The sequence below is a fragment of the Denticeps clupeoides genome, chromosome 19, assembly GCF_900700375.1.
Source record: "Denticeps clupeoides chromosome 19, fDenClu1.1, whole genome shotgun sequence".
Taxonomy (NCBI): Eukaryota; Metazoa; Chordata; class Actinopteri; order Clupeiformes; family Denticipitidae; genus Denticeps; species Denticeps clupeoides.
Genome location: NC_041725.1, coordinates 18,208,066 through 18,225,979, shown reverse-complemented (window position 1 = coordinate 18,225,979; position 17,914 = coordinate 18,208,066). Strand labels below are relative to the sequence as shown.

Sequence of the window (17,914 nt, the reverse complement as noted above, 5' to 3'; positions counted from 1 at the left end):
CTCTTATCCAGGTTTTATGAAGCCAGGAGATGTAATCCAATAACGTCCGGAGCTGTGAGTGCTTTACGCCGTGCGCCGGTACGAGCAGCTTAGACTAAAAATGGGAGGGGAGATTAAAAAGGGGGGGCAAATTCCACGTCCTCCTCTACCTTTACCTATGCTGGGTGTGGGGTGAACTCTGATTGGCTCCTGTAGGGCAGGTAACCAATGATTAGAACAAGTAGATTTACATGCTCCTCCCCTTTAAAAAAATTAACCAAAAGAGCTGATTGGCTCGTTCTTTTTTTGCAGATATTGAGCAAGAAGTTATTTCTTTTTTATAAATGTTTATCTCCATACATTCTGCCCCCACGTCACAATTTCGACTGCGTTGACACCGGTTAAAATAAAATATTGATAACTGCAATTTGTCAGGATCAGGTTTGTGTAGAGCAGTGCGTAAGTGCATGTCACCCTTTGATTCCTTTACACTGAGGCATTTTTTATTGCTAAAAAAAAAAAAAAACTTTATTTTTTCAACGTGTTATTCCAGTAATGCAGCAGATCACGACTGTTCTTTTTTTTTTCAGGAAGTTTGTTTCATCCCTTATTTCCTGAGGTCGTCACCTCTGAACCTGCTCCCATCATCTGTCCTCAAGTCAACCCCAAGCCACCCATCCTGTCCTTCCTTCACTCTTTTTGTCCTTCCCTCTGCATCCTTCCTCCCAGCCCCTCCCATTTCAGACAAATAGCCTGGCACCAAAAAAAACTAATTAGCAACCAGGAACTAGTTAAGAGATGTCCTCTTAAAAAAAAGAACAGAACGGGGCCTGCGGGCCTGATTTAAATATAGGGCCGGAGTCAGTGACAGAGTGAGCCTGGGAGATCCCGCCGCCTGCAGGCACCGGGGCTCTTTCACCTTTGACCCTCATTACTAGAGCCACTGGTCCTGGGGGCCCAGGCCCCCGGCGGGGTACAAGGGCGTCGGCGGCGGCAGGAATATGCTGTGCGGGTGTCGTGCGTCGCCTCCTTATATCATTCCACATTATCGTATTGTTTACAGTCGCAAGGTCAGGTGACTTTCCTTAAAATGTTTACTTCTGTATCCATATTTCCACCTTTGTCAGAGGCGGGTAGATGCGCCTGAAAACAGCTGAGCTGTTCCTTTAAAAGGAGGAGGAGGCAGGAGCAAGAACAAATAACAGTCTGTCGGACCCACTACAATCACTCGCCTCATATACCCGCGTATGAATATGGTTTCCATTTTTGCATTTAGAAAGTAAAAAAAAAAAAATAAAAAGAAGGGGCCATATGGCTTTAGTCTGTTGCAGTTAATGGAAACGATCTTCTGCGAAAAAAGCAATACGCTTTCCAAAATCTGTCATCCAGTCAATGTGAAACAGACCTCAGACGTACGGGGGGAAATTGAATATGATTATGGCGGCCAGGTGCAGGGAGAGTCTTTCAGGACGCTAACAGTGGAAGTAAATTCAGTCGGGTTTTGGTGGCGGACGGGGAAGGTGGCTTTGGCAGCGCGTTCTACAGGCGTGTTCTAGATGCTCTGTGGTCCCTGCGGATGCTGCAGTCCACAACTGTATATTTTGGTGCAGATTTCTTTTGAACTCAACTCCCATATTTTCTGTATATTGAGACGGGGCTACAGTGATGAATCCAAAAATTCCTTCTTGGTTTATAACCACATAAAAAAACATAAAAGTGAAGTGAAGTCATTGTCACTTGTGATACACAGCAGCACAGCACACGGCGCACACAGTGAAATTTGTCCTCATTTAACCCATTTAACCCATCACCCTTGGTGCGCAGTAGGCAGCCATGTGTGGGGACGTTACTTTGCTCAGTGGCACCTCGGTGGCACTCGGTGGATTCAAACCGGCAACCTTCTGATTACGGGGCCGCTTCCTTAACCGCCAAGCCACCACTGCACCAGGATAAAGCTTACAGCACCTGGTATTCCCAGGCAGTCTCCCATCCAAGTACTAACCAGGCCCAAGCCTCCTTATCTTCCGAGATCAGACGAGATCGTCTGGTGTTCTTCGGCTGGTACGGCCAGACGTAAATTATACGTCTTCTTCCACAATAAGAAGTGTCTTTGGCACTCATCCGTCCTGTTTCTTCTGTGTCTGCATGAAAAGCACACCAGCCATCCTCTACCTGCCAGTCCGGTGTGTCCGTAGTAAAACCCGTTTCCGCTCTGGCGGGAAGCCGTGCGCGTTTGGACTTTTTCTTTTTGTTTCTGCGAGTCGCCCGGGGTTTCGATGCCATTTCCCTCTGCGCCCCCGCCTCTCTCACATGCTTTGATAATCCTCATCATTGAAAACAGACATGCTTTCCTTTCATTAGCCAAACACTTACAGCAATCAGGCGGCGCTGCCGGGGGCCATGGAGCCCTTGTAAAATAGCATGGCTTAATAGCACTGTTCCGTAATTATATGCCATTAACATCTATCAAAACGGCCACTCCTGTATGTCACGCGTACGAGCGTGCAGTCTGGACAGTCGTGTTCCCAATTACTTTTCCTCCCGGATCCGGGGCATTAAAAGGGTTCGGCGCGGTCGTACGTATTGCACGTGGGCAGAAGTCACGTCGGAGACGTGGAACGGGCAATAATGGCGATGGCAGGAGCCGTTTTCTCTAATGCACGTCCATATCCATGGTTTTCATGTGTTTTGTGCAGGGCCATGGCAACGACGACCGGCTGAGGTGCAGCGTCTGTAAAGTAAAGGTGAGTTTTTATTGTTTTGTTTTTTTTTTACCTTTTTTTAGTACAAAATGTGGGAAACTTCCCATGATGCACCAGAGCATCCAGGAAATTCCATACTCTATGTTGGCTATAGTGTAACAGATACAGTGGAAAACAATGATACCACAAATCCCTGGTGTGTGTGTGTGTGTGTGTGTGTGTGTGTGTGTGTGTGTGTAATTTGATGGCGGGATCCGTGCGTCATTTCTCTCCCCCACGGCAAGCAGCGTTTAACTCGTTAGGACGGGACGTCAGATTGAACAGATTGAACGTCCATAATATTAATGACCAATCATCCCTCCCCGCTGCTCCTGTTCACTAATCCTGCCGGCGTTCTTCGCTTATTAGTGCGCCCGCGCTGCCCCGGCGGAGGGCCCGGGAGGCGAATCGCAATATTTGCCGTGGGTAATGTCCGAATCCGTATTCACTCAGCAAGCTGGAGCTGATGAATATTGGGAGGTATTGGAGGCCTGCGTGACGGCCCAGCCGGGGTCGGAGGTCGCCCGCGCGTGCGGGCAAACGCTGCTGATGCTCCGGGCGTATTCATGCCTGCGCCGACAGGCCGGCGTTGCACCGGCGGCACGGTGATCTCCAATTTGCTCCGGACTGGAAGAGAACGCCGCCCGCGGAGAGGAGCGCGTCTCGGAGCGCCAGGCCAGATCAGTCGGAAAAGAGCCAGTTGCGTTGTTGCATTTTGAGGATTTCGCCTGATGATCTTTTGTTTTTTTTGGGGGTTTTTTGTGTATATTCATATCTCATAAATGGAAAATTTAAAGAAATCCATAATCCTGTTATCTGCAATCATTACACAATTGTGAGCGTACAATTACGAATATTTTACTCAGAAAATGGTCATTTCAGAAATAAGTAATTTAAATAAGTCATTAAAAACAACACGTCATTGTGGGGAAAACTGATGCATCAAGTACAATACAAGTTTTATTCAAGCGTACTCACATGTGCTGAATACCATGTCCATGCACTGGCGATCACCAATCAACCGTCAGTCGCCAACGACCAGGGAGTTGGATCTGAGACCATCGAAAAGTGAAGTGATTGTCACATGATACACAGCAGCACAGCACACAGTGAAATTTGTCCTCTGCATTTAACCATCACCCTGAGTGAGCAGTGGGCAGCCATGACAGGCGCCCGGGGAGCAGTGTGTGGGGACGGTGCTTTGCTCAGTGGCACCTTGACGGATCGGGATTCGAACCGGCAACCTTCTGATTACGGGGCCACTTCCTTAACCGCTAGGCCACCGCTGCCCCCTAAAAGCCAGCAGTGATACTGTAAAAACGGCCAGCGTGAAAGTCTCACAAGCGAAAACGAAAACACACGTTGACAAAATTCCTGCCTCTTATTTTACATTTCAACATCGCATTTTTGGTTAATATTAGTTCTGTTTCTGATTCCATAAACATGGGGTGAATTTGCCAGAGTTGTGTAAACTTGCGTCTGGTCTGAATGTTGCGTAAGAGGAGCATCATGGACTCTGGGAGGCGAGCGAACATGCCGGACAACACCCGCCATGCCCCTCGGCTACTTTCCAGTGGCCCTGGTTGATCTTCGTGGGGCGGTTTTCATTCCGGCGGTGGGGTATAAGTGGATGAATGCCAGCATTATAACATCAACAATATCAGCAGCCCACTCTCATTATTATCTGCATATGGAATGGAGATGGGCGGGAAAAAAAAAATCCCAATGGATTATTGTTCCATTACAAGGGCAGCATGAACCCGGGGCCAGATTTTTGTATTGAGGGCAAAGTCTGATTATTGGGAAATCTGGTGGCTCTTTAGTTGCCTAAAAGCGGGAGTGCCGTAGGTTAAAATGCTCTCTTCTCTTATTTTCCTGGATAAACGATCATTTTAGTTATTTATATATATATATCATTTTTTTCTTGTGGGTGCAAGAACTCTCAGCTCCACCTCAGATTCAGCACAAACCTCCATAATAGCTTCCAGATCATCCCACCTGACCAGGGCGGTGCAACCCTACACCCCTTAAATGGAAGTCATTTTCGGCTTTTGTTACCGCGATCGGCCCCTGAGGCGGTTGGGAAAGGCAAGAGAAAAGGCGCCGAATCAAAACACCAACTTCTCTTTTTCATTTCTGGGAAACGTCACGCTCCTTTTCTTCTTCTAGACGGATCTCGTGCCAGTGCCGGTAAAAGTCGCGTCCGCCGGCGACCAATCAGACGCGCCCCCCCCGAACACACGTTGCCGCCATGCGACCTGACCTCCGCCAGTGTCCTGCTAAACGCTGACACGCCATTAAAAATGAATGAGGCTCAGAGTGGCTCTCTTTTGTGGGAAATGGGGTTCCGGGTTACACCGAGCATGTTTGAGCAGCAGATGGGCCACGTGAGGGTGTGTGTGTGTGTGTGTGTGTGTGTGTGTGTGTGTGTGGCTCATCTGGGGGATTAGGGCCTCGGCAGTATTGATATGCGCTCGGGCGGCGCGGCGCATCAGCGTAATACCGTTTTAATGTCTGTATTATGGGAGCCATTTAATATTTGCTGGGAGAAAGATGCTCGCGCCGATCGCTGCTGACGGTAATGATGATAATGATCACCGGGTACTAAGCTGCAATCGCCTGCCAATGCATTACATGCACACACACTCACCGGTGGTTAAAATTAAGAGCCTTTAACCATTATGACCTCAAAAAAAAATTTAATAGCTTTAATGCAATTCTGCACTCCTTTCATCGCATTTTGTTGATGGTGCTTTTTGCTGTGTGTGTGTGTGTGTGTGTGTTTTGCAAGTGGGTCTAAAATGTGGGCCATTTGCATGAGTTATGCTAATTTGTTGGGGCATCGAATGCATTCATTTCATTAGCAAATGGCCTCAAAGCAGTAATTACCAGAGTAGGTGTGTCACATGCAATCATGTTAAAATTTGCCAGTTAATTATTAAGATTTTGTTCCGAGGGGCCCAGATTTGACATGAGCTGCCGAGGCAAGGGAAGAGAAGGGAGTGAGAGAGAGAGAGAGAGAGAGAGGGGAAGTTAATGCATTCCACTGGCCGGGGCGAGGTGCCTGTTGTTTGTAGGATAAGAAAGGGCGGGGGCAGCAAGTTTTTTTTTTTTTTGCATGTTGACAGCTCACATTCCGGACTAATTAGCACAAATAGCAGTGGGGTAGCTGGTGCTCATTTAATCCAGGGGGGCATAATTATAAGAGAAAGGAGGGCAGGAGCTGCCTTAATGGCCTCTGCTCCTATTGATTGGGGTCCAGTGGAGGAGAGAGGCGGGTGGAGAAAGTGGGGGCATCAGTTTAACAGAAGCTAATAGCCACTCGGTCCAGTATATGATTTTGGGGTGAACATTTTAGGAGTGAAAGGGTCAAGTCCTATAAGAGTCCCTGAAGAACTGACACCAGTGAGGGGACTGATTAAAGTGAAAGTGAAGTGATTGTAACATTTGATACACAGCAGCACAGCACATGGTGCACACAGTGAAATTTGTCCTCTGTATTTAACCCATCACCCTGAGTGAGCAGTGGGCAGCCATGACTTGAGCCCCAGGAGCAGTGTGAGGGGACGGTGGCACCTCAGTGGCACCTCAGTGGCACCTTGACGGATCGGGATTCGAACCGGAAACCTTCTAATTATGGGGCGCTTCCTTAACCGCTAGGCCACCCCTGCCCCATAAATAAAATGTATTCTTACAGGGGGCACCAGTTTTTGAACCTGGGACCTCTTGATCTACAGTCAAATGCTCTATCACTGAGCTATACCCCCAATATAGTTTATACAATATAATTTATATATTTTTGATACTTATAATAATTGCCATAATTATGACCAATTTACATTCAGTAATATATAAAAGGGTGAGAATCTTTCTCCTGGCAATTATGCATGTATATAAACAAAAATCCTAATCATTATTAAACATGAACATGAACATGAACATGAACTTAAAACTAAACACACACAATTGCAAGGCCCTTTTTGCCACTTTATTGAAAAAAATAATGTTCACTCATCTATGTGTGTAAATATATGTGTTTTTGGTGGTTTTAGACTAAGGACATCAAGAAACATTGGCATGTTGAGAAGTGATCAGCTTCAGGCCGATCTATTACAAATTTTGACTACAAGCTGCATCATAAGCTCGGAACAGGCCTGAATATGCTAATTAGTCTGCACTGTACTTCTCTATGAGACACCAGGCTCCATTTTTGGCATATGCATAGCAAAAATTCCTCTGTGCTGATCTCCATAACTTTAATCCATGTTAAATCTTACATGTGCTGCCTTCCTGTCTCTCAAGTGTCTGCTTAATGGTTGAGAAATGTTCTACCTCCCTCCCGTTCTACCTCTCTCTTCTAACACTTGTGGACAGGAAAAATGTTAATCAGAGGCTTGATTCGGGATGAAAAGCAGCTTAGCCGGAGATGTGCGCGAGGGAGGCAGCTGCCAGCCTCATCATTCAGCAACAGCGTCTGTCTGTAGGTGCCACGCCTGCACATCACCTAGTACCAAACAGCGGAACGCGGTACAGAGTGGCGAAAACCCAGCGTTACGCTCAGAAATACTACTGCTCCGTGGCACATTTCAAATTTGCCCAAGATTGGATTATTTAGGGTTGATGGATATAATTAACATAATTCAACTTCATTTTCACATTGGTTATTTTCAGCATGTATTAACATACATTAAACAAGACAGGGACTGATTGAGCTTTCTTTTCCACCGTGAGGTGGAGAGAATTTCAGGAGAGAGTAGCAGGGACGCAATCTCGGATCCTTATATCCGTGTGGCGGAACAGGGTATTGCAGCAGGAGATGATGCAATATTCCGAGTCGGAAGGCAGGTGACTGAACCAGGCAGATGGACTCAGGATGTGACACAGCCAAAGCCACAGCTTTTTATAATATTAATGAACAGATGAAGGCTTAAAATGTTTAGCCAGCTAGCAGCAGCCTACCCGGTCTTGTAATACCCCCTTTTTACCTCAAGAGGCGATAATGAGTCACTGGAATTTCAGATGGGTCAACACACAGGCCTACTGAATTGGAAAGTTCTACCTCACTGTGGCCGTGACATCAGCGTGACAAAGCCACTCTGTGAGATTTGCTGAGATTTCATTCTTGGCCACAGCCATTGTTCCACCAGGCCCCGCTGTTGGGTCGTTCTAATTTTACCCTTTTTTTTTTTTATTTAACCCCTCTTTGACCTCACTACTTCCCCCCCGTCCCTAATTCTCTTTCCATCAATTCAATCTCTCCTCACCCCAGGCCGAATTCATTTCTGCTCCGGCCTGGGAAGATCCTGGGGCTGATTCAATCAAACTCGCCTCTTAATTGGCTCTCAGGCATTCAAATTGGAGCCGATGGAGAATTAATAACCGCACACAATCGGCTGCCCTAACTAGTCGTAACCCTGGAAACTGCAGCAAAGCTAGAAAGGAAATGAAAACAAGCAGCAGTAAAAGTCAGAGGGTGGTGGAGAGAGTTGCTTCTTCACTGCATAATGGGGCAGAACACACACACACACACTCATGTGCCATGTCAGTGTAATGTCTCAGATTTAGCAAATAGTTTGAAGCGGTGTGTGTGTATGTTTGATGAGTGTGTATTTTACATGTCGTGTGTAGGTGTGTCCCTTACACGTTTGCAAGCGCAGGAAAATGTGTGTACACTCTGGGTGTGCAGTGTGCAATGTTTGCACATGAGTTAATAGTGTGTGTGTGTGTGTGTGTGTTTTCTGCTCACTGCTGCCCCCAAACTTCATCAGGCTGTCATCACCTTCACCTCTCGCGCATGTAGACGCAGGCAAAACACACGCAGCGCGGTGCTGGGCGACGTGGGGCGTTCCGCCGCACACCAACTCCACCGTGTTCACACAGGCAGAGATGAACAAATTCACGGCTGTCACAGAATGGAAGAAAGATTTGCACAAATAATCACAGCTTCTTTTTCCATTCCTGACCGTTTTTTAACCTCCTACACGAGAACAAAGCTGAACTGGACCTGAGCTTCGTTTCATTCTTCCAGTCTTTCATTCGTAATAAATCATCTTACCGGGATGTACTTTTTAAGAAATTTGACAAATGAAACATCCACTTATCTGGAAATGATCTGTTCTAATCCACAACCAGATCCGTTTGCTGAAACATCACTTTAGTTAAGTTCATTTTTGTGCCATACTCTTTATTTCTGCAGTTCACACCTCACCCTTTTCACCCATTCTGGGCAAAGGTCTCCACCAAGGATTTAACAGACTGCACCTGAATGATGAATAAGCACAAGTTATTGTTTTATATTACATGCCAAACGTGAAAGATTAGCCCATTTGGCTACATTTTACCTGCAATTAATCTGCTCGACTGTAATAATATTTAAAGCAGCACATTCCTTATTAATGTATATTAAAATAAAAAATTGCCCTAAGTGATTGTCTCTGGTGGATCGTTTGTTTAAGCGGCTGGAAGACGGAGCAGCGGGGTGAACCTGGGTAATCTGGGACGCCGGGTAATGCGGGACACCTCATTTGTTGCTCTTGGCGGTCGGGGTGATTTCATAGTCAGAAATGCAAAAAATGCCCCAGATTACTCTGTATTTTCAGGACTGGTTATTTTTATATTTATATATATATATATATATTTCAATAGAACGTAAGACTGTAAGAAGAATGGAACATGAGTTAAATAAGGATTTTTAGGATCTGTGACCTCTGTGACCCCGCCCACACCTCAGGATTGCCCTGCCAACATCTAGACTATGCCCTCGGATGACCAACTGGTTTTAATTTTATTAATAATGGGAGAAAAGAAACGGTGAGCAAAGTGGGAGGAGTCCGGCATCGAATCCGTCTGTAATTTAGCCAAACGGACCTAGAAATGAGCTCATTTGAGGGTGAAAATACACTCTTCAGCATCACTGCTAAGGTGTCCTGGCTTGTGGCGCGGCAGGCGGGTAGAACCGCCCACCTGTCGCTCCGGGAATTCGCCCCCGGTCGTGTCTGACAATCACCGGCTCCAGGAACACGTGCATTCGTCACCTGTAAAAACGACTTTGCCGGCTGAACGCGGGTTTCGGGGACCAGATTGCAATCTGCCGCAGAGGTGATATTCCCGTTAATTCAAGTCGGGGTTAATACCTGCACGCCGGGATTTACTGTCGCCCTGGCACATGAAAAAAAGGGCCTTTATTTGACAAACCACGAAAGGAACCCCCATTCACACCAAATTGACAAGCGGCGGTTTAGTCCCATGAATAATTCCGGAATTCTCTGCGATCGGGGTTTTAAAGCGCTCGTAAATCCCACCTAAATGGCTTCGTTCATTGCGCTGCCTGTGCCGGTGAGTTGACGAGTGAGGCTCACAATTAAAAAAAAAATAATAAAAAAATGGCGCCCTGGCCTGATATACGGCGTGGCGTGGCGTGGCGTGGCGTGGCGTGGCGCGGCGTGGCGCGGCGCACCGTCAACACCGCGTCGTTAGTATTCTGATGGAAGCCCCGCGGGTGGCCGTGTCAGATTCTCTCAGAATTTACAGCTCAATTTGGGCGGCGCAGATACAGCCGAGTGTTGCTCCGGGCCGCTTCATAATGAAAATACCAATCCACATTAGAGCTGGTTGCCACGAGCGGAAGAAAATGTTAATACGGCCTGAGAACGAGCACAAGCAAGGAAAAGGGGATCCCGGACGAGTTCCCACGGCCGGTGCCCGGCTGACCACAGGCCGGATATTAATTCCAATGAAACGGAACCAAAAAATGCATACCTGTAGGCCATCCGAGCGATGATGTCACGTCCGATTAGCGTTAAAAGAGGAAGATCTCCCGGCCGATGCATGTAGGTCATGCGCAGCCGATGGCCCGGAGACCCCTGCTCCCACCACCCTGCCTTTTAGTAAGTGGGCATGAAGGAGTTACTAGATCATCTGTGCCACAGGCCGCTTTTTCCTCTCATGCTGTGAGGCCTGGGGCTCAAAACCCCCCAATATCCTTGAATTGAATTTAATTGAACTCAGTTATTAGACACACTTATCATACAGTCCCATCTCATGTTAGGGTCAGAGGATGTAGGTCAAACGTGCAGCTTGTGTCGGCCATCTTTGGTGGGACTAAGTAAGTAATGAAGTGTAATAATATCAAGTGTCTGGTTTTTAACTGGGTTCTTGTCAACGCAGAATGTTCTGAGGACTTTTTTAAATGCGGTACCTGGTACCGGGGTGTCACCAGGCCCAGGATTTCAGATTCCATCCCACACAGGCAGCGCATTCGCCCACCTGCCTTCTCCAAACTTTTATTTTCCCAATTAGATAGATGGAGACGCTCCATTTAATGAGGCTTTATTCCAGATCAGCGCAGCCACTGATAATTACAAGGATTATTTGCTTTTGTTAATGGAGGTTCCGTCTTCTCGCGTTTGGAAGTAAAGGTTAATGTCCTTTTCATATATAAACACACGCGCTGGCACCGGGGAGGAGGTGAAGTGAAAGATTAGACCATGAGCACGATCGTGAAATGCGCAAGATTTACCGACGCACCCGCACTCAAACACACGTCCTGAACGGATGCCGACTTCTGCCAGGCCACAGTGTCACAAAAACCCCATAAAGTTAACTAAAGACCCGCATCCTACATCATTCCAAAATCAGACGAACCGGGGCGCGTTTGCGCCATTTTTCCGTAAGCCGACTCACGCTCTTTGTGCAGGTAACCGAGGTTCCCTCGCCCCGTCCGGCTAATCTGTCCCACCGCCACTTTTAATCCCCCTTCTCCTGTGAATCCCGATCAGCCTCCTCACTCATGTAAATTATATGGAGATCTTCGGAGGAGAACCGAATGCGCGGTTTTAAGTGACGTTCCGTGATCGTCTCTTAAGTGACCTTTCTGTGTGCATTCATGGGGAAGCTTTTAGGGGTGATTTTAAATGACAAAACTGCCAACCTGTATGCTTAATAAAAATGGTAATTTCGGTAATCGGGTATCTGATTTAATTGGCTCCGGAGAGGCGCTTAGATGTGTTTGCATTCCGCAAAATTGTGCACAGGCCGCAGTGAATCTCCAGCTGTCAAGATAATGCAACCATTTCATCTTCATAATCCTCAGGCAGTCGTCCTTTGTGGTCATTTGCCTTGCTTCTTAAACAGAACGAATCGCCCGAATATTTCACAATACGAGAACGACGGCAGAACAGATGGCCACCGAAAGGCCTGCCGCTGTCGGAAGAAACTCGTACGCTCACGTCCGTTCTGGCAGGAAATAATGAATTAAGGCAAAGACGCCACCAATGACAGCCTCGCTTAGAACTTGACCACGTGGTGGGGAATTAGTGGCGTTTTAAACGAGCGTGTGCATCGACTGTAAAGCTCCACTGTAGTTATTCCTTCTGCATACAAGGACTTGCCACGTCTTGTGACGCCGTAGGTTTAGGTGGAAGGTGAATAGTGCTAATAAATCCTTTATTGAACCCACAAGGGGGAATAATTTGTAATTTTATGATTCCTCTCTGTGTGCAATGGTGACAGTGTAAGATGGGAAATCACAAGCCCGTGACGTTCTACAGCTTTGTTTTGCGTGGAGGTTCATCACCTCCGTTCTCCATGTCTTCCCCCAGGTTTTGGGATCCCCCGCTCTGTCTTTGTCGGCCCCAGACAGGAGACACCAAGGGCGGGACAGGGCAGAATGGTCTGTGGCAACTTCCTGGGAGTCAAATGTATGAATGAATTTTCTGTTCCTCTTTCTGCCAGGTAACATCAGATTGGAGTGGTTTTTAATTAGCGGTTGGCCGTTATCGGCATTAACGTGCTGCGTTAACGTGAGACACTTATCGGGCGATAAAAAGAATATCGCCGTTAATCTATTCACAAAGTTGGGTTGGGGTGCAGAAAGACGCGATGTGTGACGCGATGTTCTGAAGCGACCTTGCTTTTTGTACAGGAATGCAGTATTGTAAATTATGAATGCTTTATGTTAATGTTCAGTTCTCTTGGACACATGGCGTGAGTTGTGAGAGAGAGAGGTGCAGAAAGACGCGATGTGTGACACGATGTTCTGACGCGACCTTGCTTTTTGTACAGAATACACTTTGCACAGAAAATCTCTTGGGTGTCAGCTCATCATTTGTGTTTCAAGAAACGAAATCAAAAAGTTAGACAACACAGAATAAGAACCGCTACACTATGATTCACCTTGATATTTTAGCGCGGATGTATACCTAGACGAATTGCACTGTAGGGGGCGAGAACGACTCTTCGAACTGTGAAATTACCACATCAAACGTGACGTGGTAAAATGGATGCAGCTATTTAACTGAATAAACAGTTGGTAAACACAAATACATCTTATTGAACATAATTTAATTTCATCACCAATTATCATAGTAGAACAGCTTTCTCAAGCAGTTTGGAAACAGGAGATGAGCCCCTGGTCTAATGCGCCACCTGGCTTGAGAAACCCGTTCTCAAAGACTTACTTTTAGTCATTATTTGGGTAGCACACATATTCTGAATGCCTCCGGCAGAATTCAAATGAGCCATTTTAATCTAGATTAATGTATATTAATGTAGATTAATCTACATTAATTTTGCTTACTCTAGATTAATCTAGATTAATTCCAAGATTACAGTGAGATTAATCTAGATTAAGAAAATTTATCTATGCCCACCTCTATTTTTAATACAGTGCCTTTGTGCAGAGAGAGTTGTTATAACTTTTCACTTTTTACAACAGTCCTGACACATCTGCCATTTAAGTTTGTGCGTTCTCGGCCTATGAACTTATACACCAACTCTGTAGCCGGTGTCAGGCCACCAATCTCTGCATTCCCTGATCCTGATACAGTGCAATTGCCTTTTAAAATTGAGCTTCCGGTGGAGGCATTATGCAAATCAGTTTGAATTACGCCTGATAGATGTGATTATTTGTCATGTGTCCTCTGCATGTTACCCCGCATCACCCCTGGTGAGCGGTGTGTGGGGACGCTACCTTGATCAAGGGGACCTCGGTGGCACCTTGGTGGCTCGATATTCGAACCGGCGACCTTCTGAGTACGGGTCTAGTTCCTTAGCCGCGGTTCCGGGCCACCACTGTCCCAAGTAGCGTCCCTGTTCTGTTCTAACTGTCAGCGGGTGCACTTTTAAATAAAACGAAATCCATTCACCACTTCTTGTGCCTCATGGTCGTGCCAAAACCTTTCCATCACATGCGATTGTATTTATCGGTTTGCATCCATGTTGGTTAGTAAAGGAATGTAGGAGGCCACGTTCTCGATCCATTCCATGATCTGCCGCTCTTCATTTCCCCCCTGCAGCAACAGAGGGTCAAGTGTGTTGACCACTAGACCGATACCAGCCCGAGAACAGAGAGGATAGACCCGAGTTCCCCCCCGCCCCGCTCCGTCCAGTCCCGGGGCACTTCCCCCCTCGCTCGGCTCCCCCCTCCCTTCCTCATTCCTCCTCCTCTCTGCCCACGGGCGCCTGCAGATCTGCCTTCAATTAAGGAATTACTGCATGGCAGCAGTGAAATCTGTCCTCGCTGTGTGTGTGTGTTTCAGCCCCAAAGTTTCTGTTACGGTGGAGTACAAACCCGGCCTTGTCGGTGCTCCTCTCCGCTCCGTCTCCAGCGTCACTGTCACCCCTCCCGCCGACTGTATGAGTGGTAAAATGATGGCCGGTGTGTGTTTTTTTTTCTTTCAAGAGGGCACTTTCTTTTTTTGTAGAGCACTGCTAGCCTCGGGGCTTTGGCTAATGGGCTGCCCAATCCTCTCCAGGCCCCCGGGGCTCGGCGCAACTCCACCGCGGTTGACCCTGTCATCATTAACTTCACCCAGCCAGCTCCCACGGGTTGGCAGGGCCCGGCACTCTGCAGTCCGGCCAGATGATCAAACGGCCCTTTCGCTCGACGGCCTCGCGTCGCTTTTTTACGGGGAGCGAACCGGGACAAACATGCAGGCGGGCGTCGTCATTTTCTTTACGCGCAAATGTTGGAGGTTTCAAGCTAAAAAGGTAACAGCAACTCCTTTAACTTTATCAGCGGATGAAGAACGGACAGAAGGTTGCCGATCCGCCAAGGTGCCACTGAGGTGCCACTGAGCAAAGCACCGTCCCCACACACTGCTCCCCGGGCGCCTGTCATGGCTGCCCACTGCTCACTCAGGGTGATGGGTTAAATGCAGAGGACAAATTTCACTGTGTGCTCTGTATGCTGTGCTGCTGTGACAATCACTTCACTTCACTACATTTTGGCCCATTTACAGTGCTGAGACTGTCTGCCCCCCCCCAAGGACACTCGAATAAACTTCGATTGCGCCCCCGTCGCGGAGTTAATACATTCCTCTGTCTCGTGACTGATGTGCCTTTAAACACCGCTCATAATCTGCTTTCGCTCGCTCACTTGATGTCTCAGTCCTCCGGCGTTATCTCTGAATATAAACAGGGGTAATAACAATCTCGGCGTCGGCCACCAGACGCCGCCCGACACATTAGCATTTAACGGGCCTTGTAGGTTCTCGAGGACCATCCACTTGTGTCGACTGTACAGCATCTAGGACGGGATGCAAAGAATAAACACTCCTTGCTGATGGACTGGACAAGCCCTCAAATAGCATGAAGCATCCACAGTGCAGCAGAAGGACCTTCAAGGAGCTGGACGAACTAGCATTGCCAGGCTCCGCCCCCTCAGGCAAGAGAAAAAAATACCTTAATTTACATTTACCAAACGTCCTTATCCAGAGCGACTTACTATCAGTAGTTACAGGGACAGTCCCCCCCTGGAGACACTCAGGGTTAAGTGTCTTGCTCAGGGACATGATGGTAGTAAGTGGGGTTTGAACCTGGGTCTTCTTGTTCACAGGCGAGTGTCTTACCCGTCTAGGCTACTGCCACCCTAGGCTACTACCACCTTCATCTTCTCGCATCCTGATAGCTACAAATCCCTTTCTGCTGAATTTATGGCCACGGTGCGCTTTATGTAGCAGAAACCAAACGTTCTGAGAAAGTTTTTCTCGATCCAATCTGGCCTTGTGTCCACACAGAGACTCAGAAGTTATTTTCTGAAACAGGTTCCAGAGTGAATTTCTCTTCTCCACGTACTCAACCTCCAACCTGACCTATGACCCCAAACGCATCCTACATACAGCATTGGCGGATAACACATTCGTGGTTGTGCTGTAGCAGCTACAAAAAATCCTCTCCACGGTGCGTATTTCTAATGAACTCACCGCAGTGGAGAACTAGAAAGAACTAAAACAGTGGGGGCAGTGGTCTAGTGGTTAAGGAAGCCGGTTCGAATCCTGATCCGCCAAGGTGCCACTGAGGTGCCGTCCCCACACACTGCTCCCCGGGCACCTGTCATGGCTGCCCCCTGCTCAATAGGGTGGTAGTGGCCTAGTGGGTTAGACACTCGCCTATGAACCAGAAGACCCAGGTTCAAATCCCACTTACTACCATTGTGTCCCTGAGCAAGACACTTAACACTGAGTTGCTCCAGGGGGGGGCTGTCCCTGTAACTACTGATTGTAAGTCGCTCTGGAAAAGGGCGTCTGATAAATGCTGTAAATGTAAATGTAATGCTCACCAAGGGTGATGGTTAAATGCAGAGGACACATTTCACTGTGCCTCTCAGGACGGCGTCGCGCCTCCCACACTTCTTCACGACCCCTCGGCGTGTCCGTTCATCATCTCCATTTCCCTTTGGTGTGTTTATCTCGCTTAATTTTACGCGCTCCCGTATTTTCTCTGCGCGCCGCCGCCTATTGTGAGCAGAGAAACAAACGATTATTATCAGCACCACAAGAAGCCAGAAGTCAGACTGGGTATGAAAAGCGCGTTAGCGTCCCCCCCTCGTTCGGGCCGCGGAGAGATGAGGATTTGCCGGGTCGGGACGGAATAAACCGGCTCCTTGCCTGGGGGGCGCGGCGTGCCCGTGCGGGGTAATCTGCTATCTGTGCCCCGTGTTGGCTTGGCTCCGGCGATAGGCCGGCTTTCGTAAGCGCCTCCTCGGGCCATGCGCTGCGCATTTGCATGCGGCGCGTGATAAACTCGTTCTGGCACCTGTGTAATCCACTAATGACACATAATTTCGGCACGAACAGACTGTTAAAGGAAGAGCGCCGCGTGACAGGAGGAACGCCACCTTCGGCGGCCGACCGGCTCCTTTAATTAGGGGCGCCCGCTCTTCTTCGCGGGGACCGCGGCGGCGGCGCCTGGAGAAGGGTTAGATTTAATTACGGGGAGCTGATGAAAGCACAAAGCCCCTCGCGAGTGTTTCCTCCGATAACGCCAGCAAACATCCCGCACCCGTCAAGCGCGGCCTGGCCGCGAACGTGGCGCCAGAAAAAACGCGCCGACTATCAGCCGGCATCTCGGAGCAGTTGCGCTCGGAAAAAGGATCGCGAAGAGCAAAAATAATCCCACTTCCAGTCAAATGTTTTACAACTGAGCCGACATGAGGTGACATGAATCACTCTCATATTCGTCTTTCGAATTTCACATGCAGCAACCATTAAGGAGATGAGTCGGTGTAGACGTCAGGCAGGGCCGGAGTTAAACTAATCTCGGTGGGAACCACGAGTATCGAATTAAAAAAAAAAACAGCAGCACAGCACACGGTGCACATGGTGAAGTTCGTCCTCTGTATTTAACCATCACCCTGAGTGAGCAGTGGGCAGCCATGACAGCCGCCAGGGGAGCAGTGTGTGGGGACGGTGCTTTGCTCAGTGGCACCTTGGCGGATCGGGATTCGAACCGGCAACCTTCTGATTCCGCTTCCTTAACCACTAGGCCACCACTGTCCTGTTTTATATTACGTATATTACGTATATTGATCAGCGGCATCTTACATTGTCATTGCCACCATATTGTTAGTGACTTTACTTCTTATTACTTCTTATTCATGAGTTGGTGTGAAATAGCCAATCCAAAAACGTTTGGCAAGAAAACTGCACTTGAAACACTTGAATATTTTAAACTAATTGGGCTTAACAGCTCTATTTTATAATGTTATTGTATGCAATATTGTATACGCTGCAGAAAAAAAGAAGAATTCTGATTCTCATTTGTTCTTCCGATATTGCCATCGTTAGTGCTAGTACACATATAAAAAAATAATTTAAATAATTCTACATGAAAATGATTTGCGTGAATGTGCCACTCGCAACATTGCGGACGCTCTGACAACAGGCCACAGGTCCCTTGTTCATGTGGCTTCAGTA

General features: G+C 47.7%; 1 protein-coding gene, 1 non-coding gene and 1 pseudogene across 3 annotated transcripts in view; 1 reads left to right on the top strand and 2 right to left on the bottom strand.

The window, feature by feature from the left end:
* The window catches only part of LOC114769497 (uncharacterized), a 72,076-nt gene that overhangs the window by 13,107 nt on the left and 41,055 nt on the right, over positions 1 to 17,914 (top strand). Inside the window, exon 3 of one of the 2 annotated variants that reach the window (XM_028962563.1) lies at positions 2,676 to 2,723. The exons of the other annotated variant lie outside the window; for it this stretch is intronic. Coding sequence (XP_028818396.1) covers positions 2,676 to 2,723 — 48 coding nt within the window. The remainder of the gene's footprint in view (positions 1 to 2,675; positions 2,724 to 17,914) is intronic. 2 annotated transcript variants of the gene reach the window in all.
* On the bottom strand, positions 1,933 to 2,054 carry LOC114769807 (uncharacterized; annotated as a pseudogene).
* Positions 6,416 to 6,487, bottom strand: trnay-gua (transfer RNA tyrosine (anticodon GUA)). Its single transcript has one exon. It is a non-coding gene; the product is annotated as a tRNA-Tyr (tRNA).